Source organism: Ichthyophthirius multifiliis (assembly GCF_000220395.1).
Source record: "Ichthyophthirius multifiliis unplaced genomic scaffold scaff_1120509251390, whole genome shotgun sequence".
In the NCBI taxonomy this organism is placed as follows: Eukaryota; Ciliophora; class Oligohymenophorea; order Hymenostomatida; genus Ichthyophthirius; species Ichthyophthirius multifiliis.
The window spans coordinates 1-27,426 of record NW_004085920.1 but is presented as its reverse complement, the minus strand read 5'-3'; the positions used below and the strand labels follow the sequence as shown (position 1 = coordinate 27,426).

Here is a 27,426-nt window from a genome sequence, read left to right as displayed (position 1 = left end):
AGATTATAATATAAGATTATATTTAAATAAAATAAAAATAAATCTTATTTATTTAATTTCGTTTTTATATATTCATATACATATATACATCATATTTGTAATTATTTTAATAAAAAATAAATGTCTATATAAATTTGTTAGTTGTTTATATTTTATATATTTATAAAAAGATAATTACATATTTGATATATATTTTTTAATAATTATATAAAAAAATTAACATAATTAATTATTCTAATGTCATTTATATATATATTCTTATTTATTATACAATAATAAAATATAAAATATTTATATAAAAATTAAAATTATACAATTAAAATAAATATAAAATATTTTAATAATTAGTAATAACATATATACTATATATTTAAATAAATATAGAAGTTAATACTTAATATAAAATATTTCTTTAATTTTATATTAATAATATATTAATATTTTATTAAGAAATTAATTAAAATATATATATTATATAATTCTAATTATTAGTTCCCAATTATTTATCTTAAATTTTATAAAAAAATTAATAATTAGAAATATTTTTAAAAATAATGTGTTATTTATACTTTAGCTAAAAAAAATTAAATAAAAAAATATTAAAAAAATAAAAAAAAAAAAAAACTTAAAAAAAAAATGTCTATAAAATATAAAATAAATCCTTAAAAAAACAAAGCAAAATCTTCTAAATAAGACGAATATTAAGTTGAAGAAATAATAGATTCTCGTATAAATCAAAAAACTAAAAAGAAAGAATATCTTATCAAATGGGAAAGTAAAAAAATTAAAAATTTAATAAACAAAACAAAAATAAAGACTGGGATATTTAAGACGCTACCTGGGAACCAATTGAAAACCTAGAAAATGTTAAAGAAATAATCCAAAGATACGAGAAAAAGCTTGGAAAAAAGGAAACTGAGAAAAAGCCAACCTAAACTCCCCAAAACTAGATTAAAAAGCCTTCAAATAATTAAGAAGATTCAGATGTATAGATAGTAGAATAAAAGAAAAGAGGTCCTAAATCTAATGCAAACACTGAAAACACCACTAATAAGCCAAAAATGAACAAATACCACAACTCCAGTGAAGAAAGTCAAGAAGAAAACTCCTCAGAAAATGACAAAAATCAACTAAATACTTCTAAAAAATCAGAACAAGACGAAGAGTATGTTTTTGAAGAATTTCTAGATAAAAAATCAAAAAATGGTTAAACATAATACTTAGTGAAATTTTAAGGTAAAAAATATACATATACATATATAAAATATATATATATATTTATATTTACATATATATGTATATATGTATATATGTATTTATGTATATATTTATATATGTATATATGTATATATGTATATATAAAGATATCTCCGAACCTCAATGGATGAATGAAAATGAACTATCAATGTTAAAGGAAGATATGGAAATTTTTAATAAGAAACTAGATACAAAAATTAAAGAAAAAATAATTCCTATTTAAGAAAAAATGAATACTATTTAAGAAGAAACAACACCATAATAATAATAATAACAATAATAATAATTAATAATAATAATAATAATAATAATAATAATAATAGTAATAATAATAATTGTAATAAATTCATTCTAAAGGGAAAAGAAATTTCGAAGATTTAAAAGAACTTATTTAGGGAGATTTTAAAACTGATAATGTTGAAAAAATCGAAACTGAAAGAGAATTTGATGCCAGGAATTTACATTCGGTTAGATTTGAGGTCTTTTGGAAAACTAGAGGGGACGGAATTACACCTAAATCTTCCTTTTTTTCCTATTCTTATTTGAAGAATTTCTATCCAATTGCTTTGGTTGATTATTTTGTTTAATAAAAAATAAACTGAAATAAAATATTTTATTATTTTATTATATTATATTATTAAATATTTTATTATTATATATTATTTTATTTTTAATAAAAAATTATTAATATATTTATTTAATATATACTTATATATATATATATTCGCTTATTTTTTTAAATTAATTTTTTTTTAAATACATATATATATATTAAATCCTTTTCTTTTTTAAAAAAAAATACAAAATAAAGTAGTTATTAAAACAAAATTAAAACTAAACTAAAACAAAATATTAAATATAATAAAAAAAATGGTTTCCGCCTGGTCAATCCCTTTATCCAAAAGAGGACAAATGTCAAATAACGAAAACTTTCCCGGTCCTGGCTAATATAAACCTGAATATTATACAAATAAAATACTAAAATAAGATCCTAAATATTCGTAAAAGAATAAATAATAAAAAAAAAAAAAAAAATTTAAAAAAGTATAGGAAATTCAAATAAATAAAATTAAATAAATATATAAACCCCAGCTCCTGGACAATACTAATATAAAAAATATATAGTAACAAAAATACATATATATATATATATATATAATATAAAAAAAGGGAATAGAAGCCCCGAAATACCATATAGGATAAAAAAACTATTTAAATTTTTAAGAAAAAGAAAAATGGCCTGGCCCATCTACATATTCTCCCTCAAAAACTAGCTTAAAATAATTCCCGAAATATTCAATTAGCCAAAAGTATAAGTTATAAAATGAAGATAAAATTCATTTTCCAGGTCCAGGACAATATGAGACAAATAAAACTACTTTAATTAATAGAAGTACAGCAAAGTACATTTTTTTTAATAAAATCAAATTTAATTTAAATATATATATATATATATATATATATATATATATATATATATATATATATATATATATATGTATATATGAATTAAGAATGTGTTTATAAAAGAGATAAGATTTAACTTATAATAAAGATATACCTGGTCCTGGCTAATATTAATAAAATAATAATATAATATTGAAGTCTTTTCCTAAATTTTCTATTGGAAATTAAGAGAGATAAGGTTAATTTTGGTATAAAACAAATCCAGGCGTTGGAGTATAATCTAATATATATATATATCTATCTATCTATCTATCTATATATATATATATATATATATATATATATATATATATATATATATATATATATTTATATATATATATATTTATATAAATATATATATAAGGAATATAATGTAAATTATAAAGAAAAAATCAAAGGAGGATGCATTAGCTCTAAAAATATTTAATAAAAAGAAATATATTAACCATGTCCTGGATATTATTCTCCTGAAAAAACAAAAAGCAAATGTAAATTCGGAACAATAGGAAAAGAATAAATAAAGTCTTATTAAATAATAAATTCTCCGGGACCATAAAAATACGAGTAACTAAAATATAAAATAAAATATAAAATATAAAAATATAAAAATTAATAAATACAAAATATAAAAATAATATATATATATAAAGTACTGTTAAATATGACAATTTAAAATTAAAAAACTAACCTAAATATTCCATAGGAAGATCATAAAGATCTCCTATTTGTAGAAGTGGTTCTCCAGGACCTTCATAATATAAAATAAATGAAATGTGGAATACTAAAAAAGGAGTAATTAAAATAAATACTATTATTTAAATATAAATATATATATATATATATATATATATATATATATAAATTTATATTATATAAATATATTATATTATATATATTAGATAACTATATAAGATAGAAACTTTCCTTATTATACCAATTATTTACCTGGACCCTCTGACTATAACCCTAAATTTAATTTTATATAACATAGAAACTGTTCTTATACGTAAATTAAAAATAAATGCTAACTTATATTTAAACACATAAAAAAATATAGAACACCACACTCTAAAAGAATAGGATTAGTAGATTTATAAGAAAAAAAGCAGATGCCCGGACCATCAGACTATAACTGTTTTTTTAAAGGATTCGGAAGTCATCAATATAGTATCGGAAGATCATAAAGATCAGGTGTTTAATAGAAAACATAAACTCCAGGTGTCGGATAATATAATCTTCCTCCAAAATTTGCTGATGTACCTAAATACTTATTAGCTAATGTTAAATAAAAGAAATTTTTTTGAATTAAAAAAAAAAACATAAATCAAATATATATATATATATATATATATATATATATATATATATATATTTATTATAATTAAAATGTTTTTTAATATTTTTAAATATTAAGATTGGTATTATTACTTATGATTCTAAAATACATGTTTACAATCTAAAATCTACCTTAAATTAGCCTTAAATGTATATTATTGCTGATATGTAAGATATTGAAATTCCTATACCTGAAAATTTAGTAGTTACATTAAGCGAATCTAAAGAACTTATTTTGAATTTATTAGAATCAATTTAAAATATGTTTATAAATACTTAAATTAATGATAGTTGCTTTACATTTGCATTAGATGTATATATTTTTAAAATATTAAATACATATAATTATTTGAAATAATTAAAAAAAGACTGTACTTAAAGTTTTTAAACATATAGGAGGTAGATTGTTTGTATTTTAAAATAGTCCAAAAATAATAATGGAGCCTGTATTTGCAGCAAAACCACATAATGATAACGTAAAAAAAGATATGTTAAATATAATATTATTAAAAATATAAAAATATAATATAGAGTAATAATAATAATATAAATAATTAATAATAATATATGGTTCCTGGATCTTCACATTTACGAAACATTTCAGCTGAAATGCATGCTAATTTTATAAATGTTTCAATTTTTATATTTTCTGATGCTTATAAAAACGCGATTACATTAGGGGAATTAGCAAGATATCTAAATGGAGATATTTTTTATTATAATGATTAAGAAACAAGAAGTTATATATATATATATATATATAAATATATAAATATATATATATAAATATATATTTATTTAAAATTTATTTTATTTTACATACAAATAAAGATTAATAATTATATTATGATCTTAAGAATTGCCTTGAAAAATAAGTTACATGGGAAAGTGTATTTAGAATAAGATGTACAAAAGGATTTAAAATACATTAAATATATGGAAATTGTAAATATTTTATATATATATATAATATTTTTACATAGTTTCAATTAAATCTACTGATTTATTATCTTATCCATGTGATTAGTAAAATTATAATTTTATTAAAATAAAACTAAAAAAAAGAAATAAAACCTTACTTTATGAATTCGAAATGGATGATTCAATTGCCTTAGGAACTAATTTTTGTATATAAACAGCTTTATTATATACAAATAGTAAAGGTGAAAGACTTATAAGATGTCACAATTATATAATTCCCTTAACTTCTGAAATTAATGATATATATAATGGTGCTGACTCAGCAGCACTTACATGTGCTATTGCAAGACCTATTATATCTAAAATGTACTTTTAACCACTTTCAGATTTAAAAGGTTTATTAATATAAGTAACCAAAAGAATAATAATAAGTTCCAAATAATTTAATGTGAAAGTAAATACGTAAAAAAAAAATAAAGATATTTTATAAAAATAAAAAAATATTATAATATTAAATTTTTATATTATAATATAAATATATAATATATATATATATATATATATTATATATATATATATAATTATTTATTTACACATTATTTAGAAATAAATACCTGAAGCTTTAAATTTATTTGCTTTTAATATGCTAGGATGCATGAAAAATTAAATTTTTAATAATATTTATTGTAAAAATAATATTAAAATAATTATTTTTATATATCTTAAAAGGTAATTCTATATCTACTGATGTCATGAATTCTTTAAGAATTTTATATAATTCACTACCTGTAGATGAATTAATGACTCATTTTGTACCTAATTTATTTTGTATTGATGATATGAAAGATTAATAAGTTTCATTTTATGATTAAAAGGGATAATTTGTTTACCCAGAACCATCTTCTCTAAATTTTAATTCTTTAGGAAAAACCTTATATTTGATGGATTTAGGAACTTTTTTGATTTTATATGTTAATATAAAGTAAAACCATAAAAAAACAAAATATTTTTTAAAAATATACAAAAATAGAAGTGATAATTAATAATTATTAATTGATGTTTTCGGTACATAAACTTTTAATTTAAATGAAAAATTAAATGAAGTATTTATTTTTTTAAAATTAATAGAATTATTTTTTTTAAATAAAAATAAAAATTAGAATAATTTATATGCAAATTAAAATTAAATAAACGAATAATTATTTTAACTTGTATAAGAATTAAGAAAGTATAATTTTAGATATAATATATATATATATATATATATATATATATATATATAATTTTATAAAAAAAAAGTTAAAAAAATACAAAATATTGTCCATTACATATTGTTTTAGCTTAGTCAAGTGATCCTTTAGAATTATTGTAATATAAAAAAAAAAATATAATATATATTTATAAAAAAATATAACTAAATCTAATATATAGTTTCTATTATAAACTTATTGAAGATAAATATGAACATTATATTGCTGGATATAATATAAATTATAGTACTTTTGTAAACTTAATGAATTGAAAAATCCATAAATAATAAATTAAAATAATAAATTTATTTAATTTTTATTTTAAATTCTAAAAAAATATTAAACAAAAAATTTATTAAAAAAATACAATATTAAACAACAAAATATATCAAAAATAATAAAAAAAATAATTAAATAAATAAATATATAAATATATACATTTAATTTTAGTATAAAAATATAATCATAAATTAATTTTTTTTTTCAAAAATAAGTCTCCCAATTTGAAACTTTCGAATCTAGTTTTTAATTAATATTATTTTATTATTATAGATCATTCTTAAATTAAAAAATAAAAAATAAAAATAAGCAAACATATAAGTAAAAATATATATGTATTTATAAAATTTATATATATATATATATAAAATTATTTATATTTTAATAAAATAAAATACATTTATCTCATTGACTATTTTTTTTCCTTACATTTCAGCTTTTATTATATCTAAATCCTAAATAATTTATTCTTTAGGAGGAATGTATGGAACATTAAATTTTTTTCCATAAGTTTATCCTATTAACATAATCATAATTATAATCATATTTTTTTATATATATATATAAATCTACCCAATCAAAATGACTAAACCAAGGATTTGCCTTTAATTATGCATAAGATGCTCCTAATCTTAATTATGCTTATTTATTCAATAATTATTTTATTATGTTTTTAGTATATCTATCTTTCAAAAATTAAGGAAATACTATTTCTGAGTGAATAATTTCCTCATAAACTTCATATGGGTCTTCAATATCTTCCGCAAAGGGAACATCTCCACACAAAAATTCATATAAGCAAACTCCTATAGACCATAAATCTACGCTATAAGTATATCCTGTCCCTATAAGAATTTCAGGAGCCATATAATGTGGAGTCCCTATTATAGTAAATGTTTTTCCGTTTAATCCTGTCAAAAATTTAGCTGTACCCATATCTATTAATTTCAAATATCCCTATATAATAATATAAATATAGAAAAATATGTATTTTTTTTACTTTTTTATCAACTACTACGTTTTCAGGTTTTATGTCTCTATATATAATTTAATTTTTATGTAAATATTCTACACATAAAATAAGCGATGCTGTATAAAATTAAGAATCATATATTGATAATAAACCTTTTTTTTGTTATAGTATTTATTATATATAATAAATATAAAAACATATATAAATTTATTTATATATGTTTATTATAATATACACACACCTATATCTCTTATAGCATAAAATAATTCAAGTCCTTTAATGTATTCAAGAAGAAAATAAATATTTATTTTATCTTTAAAGCTTTTAATAAATTTAACAATAAAAGGGAACTAACAAGCTTGTAATACTTTTTTTTCCTAAATAACATGATTTTCTAGACTTTATTCGACCACCAGTTATTTAGAAATAACCTTTAGGGCATAATGATTTTTATCAATAGTATTTTTTACTAAATAGACTTTTCCAAATTACCCAAATCCTAATTTTTTAATATAAATCATATCTTCTAATTTGATATAAGTATAAGATTGATAAGATTTATGTTCTGAACTATTATATATTTTCATATATTTAATTTCATGAGAATTCATATTTTTCATTAATACATTCTCTAAAGAATTACCTCCAATTTATTAATAGAAAATATCAAAATCAATAGTTCCTAATAAAGTATTTTCATCACCTATATATATATTTTTTTCCATATTTTTTTATGTATTATTGTCCAGAAGAAATTTTTCTCCGAAAATCTAACCTTTTTCAACTATACATTTTTCTTAATTCTATGAACATATATAATTATTTATTCATTTAATTTTTTTTTTTTTACATCTACAAGAATTCCTTCTAAAACAAAAATTAAAAAAGTACATGGATTTCCTTCTTTAAATAGGATATCTCCTTTATTATAATTAGCTTATTGAGTATTATTTATTACTTTTTCAATTTATACCTAAGTTAATTTCTATAAAACAGCATTTTTTTAAAATGCCCATCGAATAACATTATTATACATAGCAACCTTAATGTTATATCCTAATACTTTCTATATAATGTCCCTTCCTAAAGCAATACATTTAACATCATCTTCCAAAGCAGTTACTGTAGCACCTCTTTTCGAGTTTTAATAAAGAGCCTATTCTCCAAACGAATCTCCTATTTTCATTTTTCTTAATTCAACATTTCCTTTATAAATACCCACTAATCCTTTCTTTATTATATGATATGAAGATGCCATATCACCTTCATTTACAATATTCTCCCCTTTTTTATAAACTTAAGTAATTAATACATTAGTAATAATATCTTTTTAATAACTAGTCATTTATTCTTTGTATAAAGAATAAGAATAAATTTAAATAAAAAAAAAATACCAAAAAATTTAACTTTTTAAATAAAAAGTTTATTTTCTTCATATTCCTATAAAGTTATCTACTCCACAGCTTTTCTAAAAGTAAACCTATCAATAGCCCAAAATCCGCAAACACCAATAACTTTAACTGAAGCGGATCTATTTGCCCCATAAAGAAGAGCCAATTCTCCAAAGGCTGATCCTGGGACTAGCTTTTTTTTAAAAACTCCATTAATTTCTATTTAACATTCTCCTTTTTATATTATAAAATAATAAGTTGCAGGATCTCCCTATTTAAAAATATAATCAGCTGAATTTTCACAATAAATCATTTTTTAAATTATTTCTAATTTATATTAATCAGAAATTTAAGAAAATACAAAGTGATTTCCTAAAGAATTAATTATGAATGATTTATCTTCATCATTCATTATTTTTTTAACTTTTATTATTTACTCCATTATAATAGATTCTTAACTGCAATTTTCTACACGAATTTTCATGTTTTTTTTTTTGTTTATTCTTTTTCTAATAATTTAAGCTTCCTAAAATATATTTAAATTAATATATATATAAATATATATATATATATATATATATATATATATTTATTTATTATTCTTTTTGACATTATTTATTATTGCTTTAATTTTTTTTTCAAAATAAAAACTAAAAAAAGGCGATAATTATTTATTATTTGCCTTTTTTTTGTTTATTTTTTATTAAAAAAATTCAAAATAAAGTCTACTAAAAAGAATTAAATAAATATATATATTTATATATTATTTCTAATTTTTTTATTTTAAATACAGATTCTGTTTTAGTTTATAAATCATATTATGAACAACTTTTATATTAACTTCCTAAACAACTTGATTCTTCAATTTATACGTTATGTTCTATTTATAAACAATTATTTCCTTTATCTAAATATTATATTTCGCTTATTATTTCTTATTTATCTAATATTTAAATATGTTTTATATCTTCATAATCTTATTTGTGGTTATTATTTTTATTTATTTTTATACTTTAATTAATAAATTTATCTTCATTTTATGTTTACAATTCATGTAAAATTATTTAGTTTGCTTCTAAGCCTTTATCTTCTTTTTAAGTAAAACAATTTCCCATTTATAATTTTATAATATTTATTAATTTTAATGAATTCTATATTTTTAAATTAAAAAAAAAAGACTATTAATAAAAAAAAAATTAAAAAATACATAAATATATATATATGTATATATATAAATACATATATATATATATATGTATATATATATATATGTATTTATTTATATTTGTGTATATATATTTTTTCTAATAATTATCCACAAATGTAAATATAAAAATTAATTAAAAATTCAATATATATTTATATATATTAAAAAATAAAAAATTATGCATTAAAGTTATTTTTTTATTTATAGTTAATATATATATCATATTTTAAAAAAAACACATAAATAACGCTTATAGAAAATAAATAAATTCATTCTAAAGCTTCGTTTTCCCAATAACTACCATCAAATCTAAAACATCTAACAATACTTTCTTCTCCTCCACTAATAAATCCTCTTCCGTCAGGTTAGAATACAATTTAATTAATAGGTCCGAAATGTCCACTAATACTTCCTAATTCTTCCCCATACATAATATTGCATAGATGAATTTCATAACCTCCGTCCTTTAAAAATAATATATAAATATATATGCATAATATTACTTTAAATCTAGCAGTATCTCTAGCCGGTAAACCTCCTCCAATAAGACAATGATACTTAACTTATTCGAATTCTCCTGTAAGAAGTGGTGAAATAGCTACAGTATTCATCTAGACTTGTTATTTAATGAATCTTAGACACTTCAATCCATCCATATCCCAAAATCTACACCCATCAGACCCTGTAGTAGACATAATGGAGAAATCTTTAGCAAATTCAATAGCTAAAGCTTCTCCTTAATGTGCTTAAATTTTTTAAATTAATTCTCCTTTATCACTAAATTTTAATAAAAGTCCTTCTGTTGTAGTAGCGTAAAAATATTTATTTAAATAACTGTATCTTATTTTATTTGCTATATGTTCTTTTAAACTAAATTTGCAAACTGTGGGTATAGAATCATCTTTCGGTTCTCCATTATTATCTATTAAATGTTTCAAAAAAAATTAAAAATCATAAATTCCTACTTAATTAGCTGCTGTACTTCCATAATCTTCAAATAACTTATTTTTATTATAATTTTTTAAAAAAAAAAAATTAAAAAAAAAACTTACCACCATTAAATGTTTATTTCCATATGAAAATTCTAAATGTTTACATTTATATTTAGTCTTATAAGATCCTATTGATTTTCCTCCGTTTACTTCGAATACTTAAATTGTTCCTTCTAATGAACCAGTAACTAAATATTTCGAATCTATTGTTATATCTAATATTTTTACAGAAGAATTAGTCTTAAATGACCCTATACGTTCATATGTGTGATTTCTCCATACGTTTACTTTCTTTTCTGCGGCTCCTGTGAAAAATAAATCGCCATCGAAATTAAATTTTATGACACTAATGGGCTTTTCGTGTCCTCTTAATTCTATTGCTTTCATTTTTAATTATTTATTATTTAAGTGTTTTTTATTTTTTTCTTATTAATTTTATATCTTATTTTGTACTTTTATCTAAATAAAGATAATCATATTATATAAAAATAAATTAATATTATAAATATATATATATATATATTAATTGTTTTTTAATTTATTAATTAATTATAAATACATATATAATTATAATTTTTTTTTTTTAATAAATAAATTAGTTAAAAATACACCAAACAATTTTTTTTTAGTTTATTAGAAAAAAATGGACAAAAACGCTATTGGTATTACTTTATAAGATGAAATTAAAACTGAAAGATATTTTTAGACAAATATGAATTTAGAATAATGTTATACTCAATCAGATGAATTAAAAACAGATGGAAATTTAAATACGAATACAAATATGAATTTAGATAAATGCTATATTCAATAAAAATTTAAAATAGATGGAAAATTAAATACACTTAAGAATTAAGAAAAAATATAGACATAATAAGATTAATTAAAAATAGAAGAAAAATAATGTACTATTGCAGATATAATATTAGAAAAAGAAAAATAATTTAAATTACAAATACCATCAAAAAATTATTTTATTGCGTTTTCATTATTATTAAGTGGTATATTTACAATTTATTACGGAACAAAATGTATTTTACATAAAAAATATAATGGAGATTTACTTGTTCCATTAATATTGATAGGAATACTTTTATCTTGCTTAGGATGTATATATACATATATTTTAATACAAATTATTTTTGCTAAAACAATAATATAATAATAAATAATAATAAATGAATTTGAGTTCTTAAATATAAATATGTAATTATAATTATAATTGTAATAATAATAAAAGAAATAAAATAAAGTATAATAAAATAATTAATAGGAAATCTAAAATATATAAAAATAAGATGAATATTAAACATAATAATAATAATAATAATAATAATAATAATAATAATAATAATAATTATTTCAAATACAATCTTTAGAAATTAAATGATTTAAGATAATTTAATATTTAATAATTTATGTTTGTTTTAATATATATATATATATATATAAATTTATTTTTCTTTATTAAATATATATAGTTTTTAAAATGTTTTTTTATTTATTCTAACTTTTTTTTTTTAAGTAAATTTATTATAATAATACTTGAATTAAATGTAATTAAATATATAAATTTTTTAATAATATATATTTTTTAATTTTTATCACAAAGTTAAAAATTAAAGATAATAAATTAAATTAAAACCATAAATTAAAATATATGTTTATATGTAAAATATTAAATATTTATAAAAAAAAATATATGAAATGTTTATTTTAATTAAAAAATTTATCTTAAATAAAATTTTTATTTTTAAAAAATAAATAAAAATTATTTCAACTTTATTTACTAAAAATACTTCTTTATATATATTTTTCTTTTAAAAAATTAATTTAAATAATATTATTTTATTTTTTTTTAAAAAAATATATATTAATATTTTTTTTTATAACTTCTTAAAAAAATATTCTTATTTTTAAAATAAATAAAATAAAAATGTCCGATATAAACATCGATTAAAACAATCCCGAAAACCCCCAACAAGAAGATATTCCAATAGAAACCAAAGAAAATCCCATTACGATTTAAATACAAGATTTAAACCTACTCCGTTAAGTAAAAAAGGAAATCTAAAAGCGTTCTACGTCTTCCAAATCATAAAAAAACCAATATTCATCCCTCCTCTTACAATAATAAAAGTTCCAATAACTTTTAGCGAAAACCCTAAACTTACAAACCCGAGACTAAGCAAATGCTCAACTAAAAGAAATGATTAAAAAGGAAATAAATCCTCAAAATCTTCGTATATGGCTTTCATCATTAAGCGAATATCATAATAGACCTTAAAACTTTAATTCTTCATAAATTGAAATACTTTTAATAGGATATATAGCTTAAGTTTATAAGGAAAACTTATTAGATACAATGGACAAACCTCCTAATATTATAAAAAGTTCATATAGATTATGTGAGATGATTTAAAAATATTTCTATATAAGATAAATAAATGAAGATATATAAAATTCATGTAGTGAAAGTTGGCATTAAATATATATAAATTGCATGAAAAATTAGTCTTTAGAAAATAAATAAATTGTACTTTTCGAAACTCTAAAAAATATTATAAATGGAGGAGGAGATAGAATAGCTTAAATAAATGCTGTAAATGTACTAGAATAATTCTTAAAAAGATTAAAAGATTAATAAGACGATAAAATTTTCTTTGAATAAATTTCTAAATAATTCTTAACTTTTATTTTTATTGTAAATATATATTTTTTTTATATTTAAAAATTAATTAAAAAGAGAAATGATATTGAAACTCCGAATTTATTTTATTGTTCAAAACATATATTAGAAGTTTTACATATAAAAAATTTAGATAATACTTTTATAGATAATATTATTTAAAAATGCTTATTTGTCCTTAGATCTAAAAAAAGCAATTATAAGGTAAATAAATATTTAAATATATATAAATATATAAATATATATATATATATATATATATATATATATATATATTTAATTTTTATTGTATTTTATAATTAAAAGATTAAATTATCTACATTTGATTTACTTGAGTTATTATCAATATAAATTGTAGAATTTTAATTAATTCCATAAGAAATATTAAGAATTTAAGAAATAATCGAAATACTTTAAGAAAATACTACAGATAGAATTATATAAGTTTAATGTTGTTCTAAACAAAGCTTAAATAAATGGCTTTAATTATAAAGTTTATTTATTTAAAATGAAAAAAACTGTCAAGAATAGCAAAATAAACCAACATATTAATAAATAGAATTAAAAAAAGATTATATCAAGAAAAAAACAGGTACAGGAGGTGGTTATTTATTAATAAATACTGAAAATATTAAGAAAAGTTCATATACATCATGTTTAGAAAATTAAAAAATTTTAAAAGAATATATATTTAACAATAAACCTATGTGCTATGTTCATAATAAAAGTCCTGATTTAAATAAAAATTCTAAATAAAAAAGCTATATTGAAAAAGAAAAAAATAATTTAGATTAAGATAAATATGTTTTAGAAGAATAATAAAATTAATAAGATTCAAATTAAGAAAACATTATATAAACTGTTTAAATATAAAACAAATAATAATAAAAAAATTAATAAGAATAAAATCAGAATTCTTATTTAACTAATATATGGAGTTAGGCTTTAAATTTTGCAGATAATGGTTAACTTGATAGTGCTTTTGAGTGTATTTTATAATCTGGAGATGATATTTATTTACTTAGATTAATGATTAGGAATAAGGATGAGTTTAGGTATTTATAAAAGGAAAACTAACACATGATTATTAAAAAAATTATATCATTTATCCAAAGCAATTTTATTGTAAAACTTTTTCTTAATTATATTTCTTAGAGTATTGATTGTGGATTATCAGAATTTTTCGATGATAAAGATTAAAGAAATATTCTTTATATTTTACATGAAATAAGCTAAAATAAATAAGAATAAGTAGGTAATGATGCCACTTAATTATTTCAAATGTATTAAGATATTTTTACGAAAATAAATTTTAATCAATGATTTATTTATATTTTTTTGTAAATATATATATTTGAAACAAATAAGATTTTTCCCTTTTTTTTTATCTTTTTTTGTTAATATATGCTAATAATATTTATTTTTTTAATATTAATTAAAATATATATATATTTTTATTTTAATTTATATAAACATTAAAATATATATATATATATTTATTTATAAACAAATAAAACAAAAAAAACAAAAAAATTAAATATAAAAAATGTTCACAACTAAATTCTTAGCTAAAGCCTCATATCTAATTAGGAATTCTTATTCTTTATTCGCATTATAAAACAGCAATTAAATGTTGTTTAAATATTCTACACGAAATAATATTATTTTTAAATCATTAAACAAAAAGCTTGTTTATAAATTTACAGGTAATAAAAATATAAATATATACATAATTAATTAATATATAAACAATATATATATATATAAATGGATTTTTAATAAAATTATAGCGTATCCAAAGCACACTATTATTAGGTATTTTTCATTTAAAAAAATAAACTAAAAAAAACTCAACTTATTTTTGTTTTTCTATAAAGATTACCTGCTCTTTCTCCTACCATGACTGAAGGAAGAATAGCTGCTTGGCACATAAAAATAGGTGATAAAATAACCGAAGGAGATAATATATTTGATGTGTAAACTGATAAAGATTCAGTTCCTAATGTTTGTAATTAATTTTTTTTTTTTATTTCTATTTTTAATTTTTGTTTTTTAATTTTGATTATTTTAATTTTTTGTTTTATATAGATAACGATGATAATGGATTTATTGCAAAAATATTAGTTAAGGAAGGTGATGTCATACCTACTAATACAGTAATAAAAAATTATAATAATCTTTTTATTTTATTATATAAATTATTTTATATTTCTTTTATTTATAAATATATATATAAAAAAAATAATCTTTTATTTTTATTTTTTGAATTAATTTAAAAAAATAAATTAAATATATAATAACATACATTCTATAATAAAATACAAAGCCTGTTGTACTTGTTGTTAAAAAACAATCAGATATCCCAGCTTTTGAAAACTATTCACCTGAATAAGCTTAAGAAAAACCAGCTGAAGCTGCAAAAAAAGCTCCTCCTTAATAATAATAATAACCACCTTAATAATAATAAAATCAATCATCCGGAAGTATAAAAAAAAATCTAAAAAAATAATTTTATATTTTATTTTATTTTAAAAAAAAAGAATCTTATCCTAAATATAATGTTGTTCTGTAAATTTTTATATATTTAATATGTATATATATATATATATATATTTATATAAATTATTTAAAAAAAGTTTACCTGCACTCTCTCCTACAATGACCGAAGGAAGAATCGCCTCATTCAAAGTAAAAGAAGGAGATAAAATTAGTGAAGGAGATAACATTTTTGATGTATAAACAGACAAAGATTCAGTACCTAACATGTGTAATATAAAAAATTGTTATAAACACATATATAAAGCATTAAAAAAAAAGATTAAGACAGTACTGGTTATGTAGCTAAGATTTTAGTTAAAGAAGGCGATATGATTCCTACAAATCACGTAAAAAAAAATAAAAAAATCACACAATATAAAACTAAAAAAAAAAAGCCTGTTCTCATAATAATAAAAAAAAAAGAAGATGTTGCCAATTTTAAAGACTTTTTAATTTCAGACATTAAATCTTCCCAAGATGCTCCTGCTGCTCCCTAAAGTTAAGAATCTGCTCCTTAATAATAAGTATAATAATAACCATAATAATAATCACAATAAAAATAATAATAACCATCCACAGCAGGAGGACGTGTGATTGCCAGTCCTTATGCTAAATTTTTAGCTTCTGAGAAAGGTATAGACCTCTCTAGTGTACCCGGTAGTGGTCCAAACGGCAGAGTAATTGCCAAAGACGTAACTTTAGCTTCCGAAAAATCCCAATAACAACAACAATAACCTGCCAAAGCCGAATAAGTAGAGCAAAAAGTAGAACAGAAAGTAGAACAGAAAATAGAATAAAAAAAGCCCTAAGCAGTCAAAGAACCCTAAATGGAATAAACCCCTGGTGGAAATATATTCGAAAGACTCCCTATTACTCCTATGAGAAGAGTAATTGCTGAACGTCTAGTCTAATCAAAAAATACAGTTCCTCATTTCTATTTAACATTAGAAGTATAAATGGATGATATACTTTAAATTAGAAAATAACTAAACCTACAACCCGAAACCAAAATATCTGTAAATGATATAGTTGTAAAAGCCTGTGCATTAGCCCTAAGAGATATGCCTAGTGTAAATTCTTCATGGTAAGGAGATCATATTAGATAATACAAAAATGCTGACATAGCAGTTGCTGTTTCAACAGATACTGGATTAATTACTCCTATTGTTTTTAATGCCGCAGCTTTAGGTTTGAAAGAAATTTCAGCAAAAACTAAAGAATTAGCTAAAAAAGCTAGATCTGGTAAACTTACACCTAATGAATATTAAGTAAATATATAATATAATATTTTATATTTATTTTTTTAAATTTTAAGGGAGGAACATTCACTATTTCTAATTTAGGAATGTTTGGTATTTAAACATTCTAAGCTATTGTAAATCCACCACATGGTACTATTTTAGCTGTAGGAGCTTCTTTTGAAAAAGTTATTCCTGATAAAGATCCTACTGCTAAATACCCATTTAAGTTTTATATATACTTTTTTTTAATATTTATTTTAAAAAAAAATATATATATAGAACTATCTAATCAATGAGTTTAACTTTAAGTTGTGATCATAGAGTTGTTGATGGTGCTTTAGGAGCATAATGGTTATAAAAATTAAAAGGATATTTAGAAAATCCATTAACTATGCTTCTTTGATTATAAAGATGATAAATACTAAATTTATTATTATTATTTTTACAAAAAAAAAAAATATATATTTTTTATCATAATAAAAAAAAAGTTATTAATAAAAAAAAAAATATTATTTTAATTATTAATTTTTGATTAATTTATAAATTAATTTTATTTAAAATAAATAAATATATATAATATTTATCTTTTAAATAAAAATATAAATATTTAATAAAGTATATGATTGATTATATATGTATTATTTATATAAATATTTCAGTTTTAGTTATATATAAAAAAAATCAATTAAATTCAAGTTAATCTGGTTATATAGTCTTTCCTGTAGGCTTCATCGTTATTTTTTAAATATCTCTTTTCATACTTTTACGCATATCTTTTTATTAATATATATATATAAATAAAGAAAAAAAAAATATATATTTAAATAAATATATTAAAATATAAATATATATATATATATATATATATATATATATATATATATATATTTTTTTATATTTTATATTTTTATATTATTATTTTATTAATTATTTTAATTAAAAATACCATATCCATCTTCTGATTTACCATTTTAAGAACTATAATATTTATTCACTGTTTAATAAATATCGTAACCTAAAGCTTTATACATTCCAACTGCTATATTATTAGAAGGTCTAACAAACAAATCTACAAACCATCCATTGTATTTTTCAGTTACTTATTCTAAATAATCCATTAAGAATCTTGCAATTCCCTATCTTCTGGAATCAGGTGCTACTGTAATAGCCTTTTTATTAATAAATAAATTTTTATGTTTTATTTTATTTTTATATTTACAGTAACATGTCCATGCCAAGTTTTTTTCTAACAATCATCTTTATCACCTTCTATTTTTCCTAATACTATTTTTTTTTTTTTTAACTTATATATATATATTTTACAATAAGATTAGAATTTTCCAGTACAATTTATTTACGTTATACAATATTCGTGCCATTTTGCTATATATTTTCCATAAAATAATGTATTATACTATTTATTTATTTTGAACAATAAATAAAATGAAAAAACTGTTTATATTATAATACTGTTTCTGTCAAAATATCTAAATTAATATTATTGTATTCTAATAAATCAAATAACTAAAAAGGTCTAATTGTAGCCATTTTTTTAAATTAATTAATAATAGTATAAATATAAATAAAATAAATATATTTATATTTATATATATATTTATATATATATATATATAATTATATATATATATATCTTTATATATCTATATATATATATATATTTCATAATATATAAAATATGTCTATTAATATTTGAAATAAATGAAAGACAAAAATAATCATTTGATTAAAAAAATATAAAATTATATAAATAATAAATGAAAATATTTTATATCAAATTATCTAATTAATTTTTTAAAGTTTAATATTTTTCTAATTTAAAAAAAATATAATAATAATAAAAAAAAAAAATATAAAATAAAAAATGTAAGTATAAACCTCACCACCATCTTCCTAATAATAAACATTAACCTTATTTAATGGAAACCGCGAAATAAGCCTTTCAGAAATCCGAAATTCTATTCCCTCTCATCTTTTTATCAAATATGAATCAAAATTTTTAGTTTCAGTCTTATATTCACTTTCTTCTACTTTGGTTTTAGCTTACTTAGCCCAAACATTTATACCTCTCTCAGTTTTCTACCTACCTTTATGGATTTTATATGCAATTATAACCGGAACAGTAGCTACAGGACTATGGGTATAAAAAATATATATATTAATATAAAATATATAAGGTACTAGGACATGAATGCGGCCATAATGCATTTTCAGAACACAAATGGGCAAATGATATTCTAGGTTATATAATTCATACAGCATTATTAGTTCCTTATTTTTCCTGGTAATGGTCCCATCATGTCCATCATTCAAAATGCAATCATTTAACCGAAGGAGAGACTCATGTCCCTAGAGTAAAAGGAGATAAATGTCTTGAATGGAGAAAAAAATTAAAAGAGATTATTGGAGTAGAATCTTTCTCTATATTATAAATAATAAGTATTGCTTTAGTTGGATGGCCTTTATATTTAATTATAGGAGCCACAGGAGGTCCAGCAAGAGGCTCAACTAGTCATTTTTTTGTCCCTAATAATCTTTTTCCTAAAGATAAATTACTAAAAGTCCATTTTTCAAATTTGGGTTTGATTTTTGTATTTTATTTACTCTATTTATGGGCTAGAGCTACTTCTTTTACATATGTAATTGCAATCTATTTTGGACCTTATTTAATTGTTAATAGTTGGTTAACTATAATTACTTATCTTTAACATGTATTTTTTTTTATTTATTGATTTTTTATTTAATTTAAATAAAAGTCAGAAGAAAATGTACCTCATTATGATAATAAAGCTTGGAATTGGTTAAAAGGAGCTGTTTCTACTATTGATAGAAATTATCCAGAATATATAAATGCTTTACATTTTGAAATCGGATCTACTCATGTAGTACATCATTTATTCCATGAAATACCTCATTATAGTGCTAGAGAAGCTAATTTTTTTGTCAAATAAATTTTAGGAAAAGCTTATTATAAAGATAAGAAAACTATTTTTTAAGCACTTTTTGATATAGGAAAATTAGATTGTGTTACTGAAAAAGAAGAAGGAGTTTATTATTATACATAATGATAATTTTTTTTTTAAAAAAAAATAATAATAACTATATTTGATAATTTATTATTAAATTATATATATTTTTTTTTTTTATAAAAAAAAAGAAATTACAAATATATATGTTATAAATATTATATATATATTTTTTTTTTTTTCATAAACTATTTTCTATATGAAAAGATACTTTTTCTAATATATTTAAAGGATTTTAACTTGCTTATATTTTAAGAATAATTCTACTAAAACTTTATTCCATACTTTTAAGTAACTCTTTCCATCTTTATAATCTTTTAGAGACAATTTCTTTTTTCTCATTTGGATTTTCAGCTAATCTTTTATTGATTTCATGATCATTTGAAGGATTAAATTTATCATAAACAATACCAGTTATCGGATCTACTTTTTTTTCCTAAAATCTCTAAAAAACAACTTCGTCACTACATTCTAAATGAACTATTAGAGAAGGATAAATTTATAAATCTTCCAAAGATAATTACTAAACTAAGTTTTTAGGAAATCCGTCCAATACATACCCTTATATAGAACAATCGGTTTATCTTATTCTATTATCTACTAATCCAATAATTATTTCATCAGGAACTTTTTTTATTTATAATATATTTATTTATATTTATATTTTAAGTTTTACTTAATTCTCCTAAACTTAGTAATTATAAAGCTATTTTTCCTATTTCAGTCTTTTAAGCTATTTAATTACTTATTAATTATGTTGTAGATACATATAATAGACCATATTTTTAAGCTAATTATTTTGATAAAGTTGATCTTCCAGAACCTAATATAATATAATTAAATATAAAATTAATTATTTATCAATTTTTTTTTAAAAAAAACCTGGAGGACCTATAACTAAAATTCTTGCAGATTTTTTAGGAGCTTTTGGTTTAATTTTAAATTCCATAAGATGCTAATATATAATTTTTGTTAAAAATATTTTAAAAAAATTTAGTTTTTTATAAAATAATATGTTTATTATAAGAAATACTGCCATATCTTCTAATAGTTCAGGAATTAAAGAATCATTGTTTGCATCAACATCAAAATAATACCTAGCATACATTTCTTTAACATTATTTAAATGCCTAAAATAAAATAAAATAAATTAATTTAAAATATATACATATATAAATATAAATAAAAATATTTAAAATAAATATATAATATATATATATATATATATATATATATATATATAATTATTATATTTATATCATACAATATATATTCAAGAGCATGATTATTTGCATATTCTTCTTTTTTTTATTCTTGTATATTTGAATAATATCCTTCATAATTATTTTATATTTTCTTTCTTTAAAATTAATTTATAATTATATATTTAAAACAAAGTTATTTTAATTTTACAAACAGCCATCCCTTATTTTATCCTCTTCCTTATTTAATATAATGAATGTATTTGGATGAATTCCCGCTTTTTATAATGCAATACATTATAGTCTTGTTTTGGGAAATCCTTCAAGGAAATAATTCTTATTTTTTTTTTCCATTTCTTAAATTTCACTTTAGACAATGTCAATAACTGTTTCGTCATCCACATATTAAACATTTGATATCGCTTTTTCTATTTCCTCCCCTTATTAATTTTTCATAGAAATCTATTTTTTAAGTAGATCGCCTACACTTATACATGTAAATTTAAATTCATTAGCTAATTATAAGGCTAATTCTGTTGTGTTTGAACCTGGAGGTCCAACTAAAAATACTCTTTTTTCTAAATTTATAAATTTTGAACTATTTTTATATATTATACATATATTTACATGTAGGTTCTCCTAATTTTTTTATTAAATAATCTAATGGTTATGCTGGTTAATCTTTTACTATATCTTTCATTAGATTTTCGAAAATATCATAAACCTTATTTTCTTCTAAATACATTTCAACTTCTTGCTAATAATCTAATTTCGAAGTTTTATCCATTTTTTACTTATAAGTTATATTTTTTATAATTTTTTTTAAAAAAATAATATCAAAATTATTAAAAAAATAAATCATTAAAATATATAAATATTAATATATATATCGCTATTTTATAAATTTTTTAATGTTAAAGAATGAATCAAACAAAAAAATTATTTCATTTAAAAAATCCATCTAATTGATTTTTAAGTTATTTTGAATAATTTTATTTTTAAATACATATCATATTTATATTTATAAAATAAATAATTTATATATTTATATTATATTAAATAAAAAAAATTAATTGAAAAAAAATAGAATATATTCGATTAAGATAAAAAATATATATTTATTTGTTAACTTTTAATATAAATTATTTATTAAATAAATAATAAAATTTTAAATACATACATATTAAAGAAACAATATGTTTTTAATAATAAATCTTTTTAATTTAACACATATTTTTTTTATTCAATTAAAAAAAAAATTATAAATAAATTTTTGAAAGCATATACATATACATATAATTAATATATTATTTGGAATTTAATATATGGTTAATTGATATATAATAAATATCTTTTAAGAATATGTTCATGTAATTCAGTATTTTGATATAGCTTTAATTTTATTGAAAAAATATATAAAAAGCAAACTTTTTATTATATTTTTATTATTTGAGTATTATATTGATAATTACTATTTTATTAATTTAGATATATTATTGTTATATTACTTTAATTAATAATGCCAATATTATTAAATAAAATATTGATTTATAACTTTTTAATATTAATATCTTTAATTTTTCTTATAAACACATAAAAAAAAAAAAAATTAGAAAAATACGATATCAATAAAATATCATTTTATTTATTTGATAGAGTATAATAAATAAAAATACAAAAATAAAATAAAAATAATATTTAAAAATAAATTAATATATATAAAAATATTTTTTTTTAAAAAATATTATTTTTTATAATGTTTTTATATCTTATTTTTTATGTTTTATTATATTTAGATTAATATTATAAATTATTATGATTTTTAAAGTTTTTTTATTTATAAATTAAATAAATAAGTAGTTTTTATTTATTTTTATTTTTTTTTTTAAAAAAAAAAACAATAACTTTTAAAAATATTATTAATAATAATTATATAAATAAAAATATATATATATATATAAAAAAGTATAAATTATATATATTAAATAATAATAAAACAAAAAAATATAAAAATAAGTGTATAAATACCCTTAATATTTATAAAAAACAAAACAAAACAAAAACAGCAAAAAACTATTTTTTTTTTTTAATAAATTTCATTTAACGACTTTCTAATTTTAATTTTATTATTTTATAAAATTTTCTAATTCTTAAATTTATTAACAAAAGCTCTCAAATATCCCTTCAAAATCAAAAAAATTAAAAATTTTAATAATTTCCTAAAACTATTCTAAATTTAATTTTAAATCTTTTTTTTCATAAACTTTTTAAAAAACACTAATTAATTTCTAATGACTTTTTTAAAATTCCTTTGAAAAAATTTAAAACTACTAATCTTGATTTTTCTTAAAATAATCTTTAAAATTTCCCTAAGAACTAAAAATAATCATATTCTAAATACTCCTACAACTACTAAAAACCTCTGAATAAAAAATCTCTTCAACCGAAAACCCAATTTCCTTCAAAAAAACCTTTTCACAAACATAAGCTGGTGTATAATAAGCCAAAAAAAAATCCATATCATCCGAAGAAGCCCCAAAATCAATAAATTTTAAACCAAACTAGTTTTTTTTTTCAAAAACAAAAACTATATTAGCTGGTTTGATATCCCCATGGAATGCCTTATTTTAAAAAAACTCTAGGTTCATCAAAAATAGTTATTTTAATAAAAAACAAGCTTAAAAATCACCTAAAAATTAATTTTTTTTCCCCTTTAAAAAGTTTGTAAAATCTAATAAACTGCAAAAACCTAATTCCATATATAAAGCTAAATCTAAAAAATCATAACAAATTAATTTCGGAATACATTTCATATTTTGATATTTTGTTAATATATAAAGTTCATTTTCGAAGCTTTTATAATCTTCAATTGTTTTCTTCGCAACATTCATCTATAAAGGCTTAAATAAATATTCCTATACACTTCCAAATGAACCATTTCCTATTTCTTTAATATACTCGAAATCTGGACTTCTTGTGAGTTTAAAAAAACCGTTTGGGAGATAATTTATTAAATAATTCTGGTTAAAATCCTTAAAATGAACAGAATTTGTATCTTTTTTTGCTTTTTCGAGTTATTAAAGAATTATTTAGAATAAAGAATTCCTCTATTTTTCATCTATAGGGAGACTTTGAATATATTCTAATGTTATAAGGGAAGTTTGTTATGATTTACCTTCTAATAAATGCTAAAAGTTATAATTTTATTTGATTGGCTTTCGAATATATAATTCAAAATTTTCAATAGATGATTGTTTTAAAGGTTTTATTATTTTTTCAGGATTATTTTTTTAATGTCTTTTTATATTTGAGGAAACTCGATTGTTTTTTTATTATAATTTTCGAATTTTTAAAGATTCATATTTATATTATATAATAAATTCTTTTATTTTTTAAAATATGTTTACTAAAGAATACATTATACTTAATTTTTATAAAAAAAAAATGAAAATAGTTTATTTTTATTTATTTAATTAAATATAAAAAATATAAAAAAATTATGAATGATATATAATTATTTATATATCTTTTTATGATTTTTTTGAATTATTTATATAATTTTGTTCATAAATATATTTTGTGTATATATATATATTTAATATTTAATTTTTAAAAAATAAAATATATTAAACTATTTTTAAATCATATATTTTAAAAAGTTCTCAAATATATAACTGATATATTAATATAAACCATATAATTATATATAAAAAATTATTTAAAGCGTAATTTTTTAATGTCTTTTTAAAGATATATATTAAGTGTTTTTCTCTAAATTAATATTTTATATATAATATATTCTATAATCTTTTATAAATTTTTAATTAAAGTAAAATTATCTATTTTAAAATATAATAGGCACATAAATTATATAAATTATATTAATAATATATATATATTTATAAATATAAATATATAAATATATAAATATATATATATATAAATATATTATATATCTAATTTATATTATATAAATAATTTTTATTTTGATTAAATCTATCTATTTTTATAGATTTATATCTTTTTTTATTATATATTTTATATATTACTAAAATAAATTATAATGGAATATAAAAAACCAAAAAACTATATATAAATAGAAGAAATAATAAATTCACCTGGATAATCAGATGAATAAATATAATTATTATTTTGTACAATATGTTTATAATTGCATGCAGATTTAAAGATAAAAGAATGTATGAATTGCGATTAATTATTTTGTGAAGATTGTATTTAAAAATGGAAATTAAAATCAAACCAATGTCCCTTTTGTAAATCAAACGATTGGGAATTAAAAAATCTTCATAGAATTTTAAAAAATCAAATGGAATAACTTTTAATAATATGTCCTAATTAATAATAAGGATGTTAAGATACATTTAAACTATCTGAAAGATAATCTCATTTATAAAATAATTGCTAACTCTAACCTATTAAATGCTAATATTTATAATGTGATTAAGTTTTTTTAAGAAATGATAAAATAAATCATGAAAAAGAATGTAAATTTGTTTCTATTAAATGTGAAAAATGCTAATAATTAATATATATAAATACTTCTAATAAAGAATAACATGATTGTATTTAAAGCTTATTTAAGAAAGTAAATGAATTGGAAAAAAAGATTATAGAAGAATAAATTGATAAATAATAAATAAATATTAATTAAATTAATAGATAATGTCCAAAATAACATATTCTAATAAAAAAATACTTATGTTTAAAAAAAGATAATAGAAATTGTAATTAATGTAAAAATAATTTTAATTAATATAATCATATTTATTATAATTGCGAATAATGTGATTATGATGAATGTTTAAGTTGCTTCGAAAAAATTAAAGATGGTATAATTTGCGAAAAAGGACATGCTTTGAATTATAATTAAAGATCATAATATTGTGGTTGTGATCTTTGTGGAATTAAAAGAAAAATAATAATGATATTTATTTATGTTGTTTAGCATGTAATTATGATATTTGCGATGATTGTCTTTTTATAAAATATAAAGTAAATGATATTATTTATTTTTATTTTGGTCTTGTTTTTTTTTAAATAAATTTCACATGAATTCGATAATTAAATTTTAAGTTTTATCTTTTTTTTTTTTAAAAAAATTATTGATATTATAATATAATTTTAGAATTAAAAAATATAAATAAAATAATCTTATTATTTTTAAATATTTTAATAATAAAAATAAAATAAAATATCGAAATAATATTAAATGAAAGTTAAAAAAAATATTTCAAGAATAATAATTTAGTTATTTTATAAATATTCAGTAGAATTATTTTTTATTTATATTAATAAATATATTTTTTAAAAATTTTTAACTATTTATATTTTGTATAATTATATTTTATTTATATTTATTTATTAAAATATAAAAATATTTATTTTAATCTTTTTTTATTAAATATTTAATAGATTGAATAATTAAATGTTATTTTGTTGATAAAATTTTATACAAGAAATATTTTATTTATTAAAAAAAATATGATTAGTAGTATTATTATAAAAATAATTTAATATAATGAAATCCTAAAAATATATAAAAATAAATATAATAATTAAAAAAATATGAAAATTAATTAAAAATACTATTACATAAATAAATATTTTAATATTAATTTAAAAATAATTCAATATTTT

General features: G+C 18.0%; 9 protein-coding genes across 9 annotated transcripts, besides 62 other annotated features; 4 read left to right on the top strand and 5 right to left on the bottom strand. All coding sequences in view use genetic code 6, as the record gives it.

The window, feature by feature from the left end:
• Positions 1-576: 576 nt before the first annotated feature.
• Positions 577-637: a microsatellite.
• On the top strand, positions 637-1,859 carry IMG5_193570 (hypothetical protein; the record flags this gene model as incomplete). Its single annotated transcript, XM_004025007.1, has 3 exons — positions 637-775; positions 817-1,236; positions 1,615-1,859. The coding sequence occupies 3 exons, from the start codon at positions 637-639 to the stop codon at positions 1,857-1,859; spliced, it is 804 nt and encodes a 267-aa protein (XP_004025056.1).
• Positions 1,265-1,360: a microsatellite.
• Positions 1,290-1,360: a microsatellite.
• Positions 1,458-1,504: a microsatellite.
• Positions 1,516-1,593: a microsatellite.
• A 7-nt stretch (positions 1,860-1,866) lies between the features above and the next one.
• Positions 1,867-1,926: a microsatellite.
• Positions 1,927-2,127: 201 nt separating this feature from the next.
• IMG5_193560 (sec24, putative) lies at positions 2,128-6,484 on the top strand (the record flags this gene model as incomplete). The annotated part of the gene is made up of 18 exons (XM_004025006.1): positions 2,128-2,258; positions 2,303-2,381; positions 2,428-2,937; positions 3,071-3,270; positions 3,357-3,498; positions 3,606-3,712; positions 3,764-3,962; positions 4,121-4,354; positions 4,410-4,517; positions 4,573-4,780; positions 4,873-4,986; positions 5,025-5,416; positions 5,567-5,648; positions 5,692-5,944; positions 5,993-6,065; positions 6,123-6,190; positions 6,262-6,330; positions 6,394-6,484. 18 exons carry the CDS (start codon positions 2,128-2,130, stop codon positions 6,482-6,484), a joined length of 3,060 nt encoding a protein of 1,019 aa, XP_004025055.1.
• Positions 2,309-2,337: a microsatellite.
• Positions 2,696-2,763: a microsatellite.
• Positions 2,948-3,068: a microsatellite.
• Positions 3,276-3,347: a microsatellite.
• Positions 3,289-3,340: a microsatellite.
• Positions 3,508-3,599: a microsatellite.
• Positions 3,508-3,603: a microsatellite.
• Positions 3,526-3,602: a microsatellite.
• Positions 3,527-3,615: a microsatellite.
• Positions 4,035-4,078: a microsatellite.
• Positions 4,564-4,609: a microsatellite.
• Positions 4,783-4,835: a microsatellite.
• Positions 4,783-4,844: a microsatellite.
• Positions 5,462-5,540: a microsatellite.
• Positions 5,482-5,542: a microsatellite.
• Positions 5,483-5,542: a microsatellite.
• Positions 6,192-6,252: a microsatellite.
• Positions 6,203-6,244: a microsatellite.
• A 9-nt stretch (positions 6,485-6,493) lies between the features above and the next one.
• Positions 6,494-6,518: a microsatellite.
• Positions 6,519-6,543: 25 nt separating this feature from the next.
• Positions 6,544-6,599: a microsatellite.
• Positions 6,548-6,612: a microsatellite.
• A 63-nt stretch (positions 6,613-6,675) lies between these two features.
• Positions 6,676-9,339, bottom strand: IMG5_193550 (protein kinase domain protein; the record flags this gene model as incomplete). The annotated part of the gene is made up of 7 exons (XM_004025005.1): positions 6,676-6,730; positions 6,890-7,008; positions 7,065-7,448; positions 7,492-7,616; positions 7,706-8,267; positions 8,315-8,814; positions 8,859-9,339. The coding sequence occupies 7 exons, from the start codon at positions 9,337-9,339 to the stop codon at positions 6,676-6,678; spliced, it is 2,226 nt and encodes a 741-aa protein (XP_004025054.1).
• Positions 6,819-6,863: a microsatellite.
• A 61-nt stretch (positions 9,340-9,400) lies between the features above and the next one.
• Positions 9,401-9,444: a microsatellite.
• Positions 9,445-10,056: 612 nt separating this feature from the next.
• Positions 10,057-10,126: a microsatellite.
• Positions 10,057-10,153: a microsatellite.
• Positions 10,067-10,154: a microsatellite.
• Positions 10,155-10,329: 175 nt separating this feature from the next.
• Positions 10,330-11,441, bottom strand: IMG5_193540 (hypothetical protein; the record flags this gene model as incomplete). The annotated part of the gene is made up of 2 exons (XM_004025004.1): positions 10,330-11,063; positions 11,115-11,441. 2 exons carry the CDS (start codon positions 11,439-11,441, stop codon positions 10,332-10,334), a joined length of 1,059 nt encoding a protein of 352 aa, XP_004025053.1. The 3' UTR covers positions 10,330-10,331.
• Positions 11,442-11,760: 319 nt separating this feature from the next.
• Positions 11,761-11,897: a microsatellite.
• Positions 11,898-12,365: 468 nt separating this feature from the next.
• Positions 12,366-12,412: a microsatellite.
• Positions 12,413-12,620: 208 nt separating this feature from the next.
• Positions 12,621-12,653: a microsatellite.
• Positions 12,654-13,951: 1,298 nt separating this feature from the next.
• Positions 13,952-14,019: a microsatellite.
• Positions 13,956-14,016: a microsatellite.
• Positions 13,964-14,019: a microsatellite.
• Positions 14,020-15,256: 1,237 nt separating this feature from the next.
• Positions 15,257-17,955, top strand: IMG5_193530 (hypothetical protein). Its single transcript, XM_004025003.1, has 11 exons — positions 15,257-15,449; positions 15,534-15,558; positions 15,621-15,751; positions 15,832-15,899; positions 16,070-16,226; positions 16,284-16,311; positions 16,380-16,510; positions 16,561-16,628; positions 16,677-17,549; positions 17,597-17,748; positions 17,802-17,955. Exons 1-11 carry the CDS (start codon positions 15,290-15,292, stop codon positions 17,923-17,925), a joined length of 1,917 nt encoding a protein of 638 aa, XP_004025052.1. The 5' UTR covers positions 15,257-15,289; the 3' UTR covers positions 17,926-17,955.
• Positions 15,756-15,825: a microsatellite.
• Positions 16,321-16,363: a microsatellite.
• Positions 16,797-16,850: a microsatellite.
• Positions 17,032-17,074: a microsatellite.
• A 248-nt stretch (positions 17,956-18,203) lies between the features above and the next one.
• Positions 18,204-19,070, bottom strand: IMG5_193520 (n-acetyltransferase 5, putative; the record flags this gene model as incomplete). The annotated part of the gene is made up of 5 exons (XM_004025002.1): positions 18,204-18,295; positions 18,469-18,691; positions 18,742-18,806; positions 18,881-18,905; positions 18,993-19,070. The coding sequence occupies 5 exons, from the start codon at positions 19,068-19,070 to the stop codon at positions 18,204-18,206; spliced, it is 483 nt and encodes a 160-aa protein (XP_004025051.1).
• Positions 18,306-18,410: a microsatellite.
• Positions 18,335-18,410: a microsatellite.
• Positions 18,408-18,457: a microsatellite.
• Positions 18,411-18,454: a microsatellite.
• A 43-nt stretch (positions 19,071-19,113) lies between the features above and the next one.
• Positions 19,114-19,214: a microsatellite.
• A 144-nt stretch (positions 19,215-19,358) lies between these two features.
• Positions 19,359-19,405: a microsatellite.
• Positions 19,360-19,405: a microsatellite.
• IMG5_193510 (hypothetical protein) lies at positions 19,405-20,608 on the top strand (the record flags this gene model as incomplete). The annotated part of the gene is made up of 3 exons (XM_004025001.1): positions 19,405-19,680; positions 19,718-20,251; positions 20,297-20,608. The coding sequence occupies 3 exons, from the start codon at positions 19,405-19,407 to the stop codon at positions 20,606-20,608; spliced, it is 1,122 nt and encodes a 373-aa protein (XP_004025050.1).
• Positions 20,609-20,747: 139 nt separating this feature from the next.
• Positions 20,748-22,555, bottom strand: IMG5_193500 (hypothetical protein; the record flags this gene model as incomplete). Its single annotated transcript, XM_004025000.1, has 7 exons — positions 20,748-21,193; positions 21,243-21,389; positions 21,449-21,521; positions 21,600-21,696; positions 21,831-21,926; positions 21,980-22,346; positions 22,396-22,555. The coding sequence occupies 7 exons, from the start codon at positions 22,553-22,555 to the stop codon at positions 20,748-20,750; spliced, it is 1,386 nt and encodes a 461-aa protein (XP_004025049.1).
• Positions 21,727-21,839: a microsatellite.
• A 56-nt stretch (positions 22,556-22,611) lies between the features above and the next one.
• Positions 22,612-22,657: a microsatellite.
• Positions 22,658-23,450: 793 nt separating this feature from the next.
• Positions 23,451-23,495: a microsatellite.
• Positions 23,489-23,522: a microsatellite.
• A 173-nt stretch (positions 23,523-23,695) lies between these two features.
• Positions 23,696-23,764: a microsatellite.
• An 89-nt stretch (positions 23,765-23,853) lies between these two features.
• On the bottom strand, positions 23,854-24,570 carry IMG5_193490 (protein kinase domain protein; the record flags this gene model as incomplete). Its single annotated transcript, XM_004024999.1, has 1 exon — positions 23,854-24,570. A coding segment is annotated over one exon (705 nt), but the record flags the coding sequence as incomplete, so codon positions are not given.
• Positions 24,571-25,319: 749 nt separating this feature from the next.
• Positions 25,320-25,365: a microsatellite.
• Positions 25,366-25,433: 68 nt separating this feature from the next.
• Positions 25,434-25,478: a microsatellite.
• A 158-nt stretch (positions 25,479-25,636) lies between these two features.
• Positions 25,637-25,717: a microsatellite.
• Positions 25,637-25,741: a microsatellite.
• Positions 25,637-25,745: a microsatellite.
• A 1,572-nt stretch (positions 25,746-27,317) lies between these two features.
• Positions 27,318-27,365: a microsatellite.
• Positions 27,327-27,374: a microsatellite.
• Positions 27,329-27,365: a microsatellite.
• Positions 27,375-27,426: the final 52 nt, after the last annotated feature.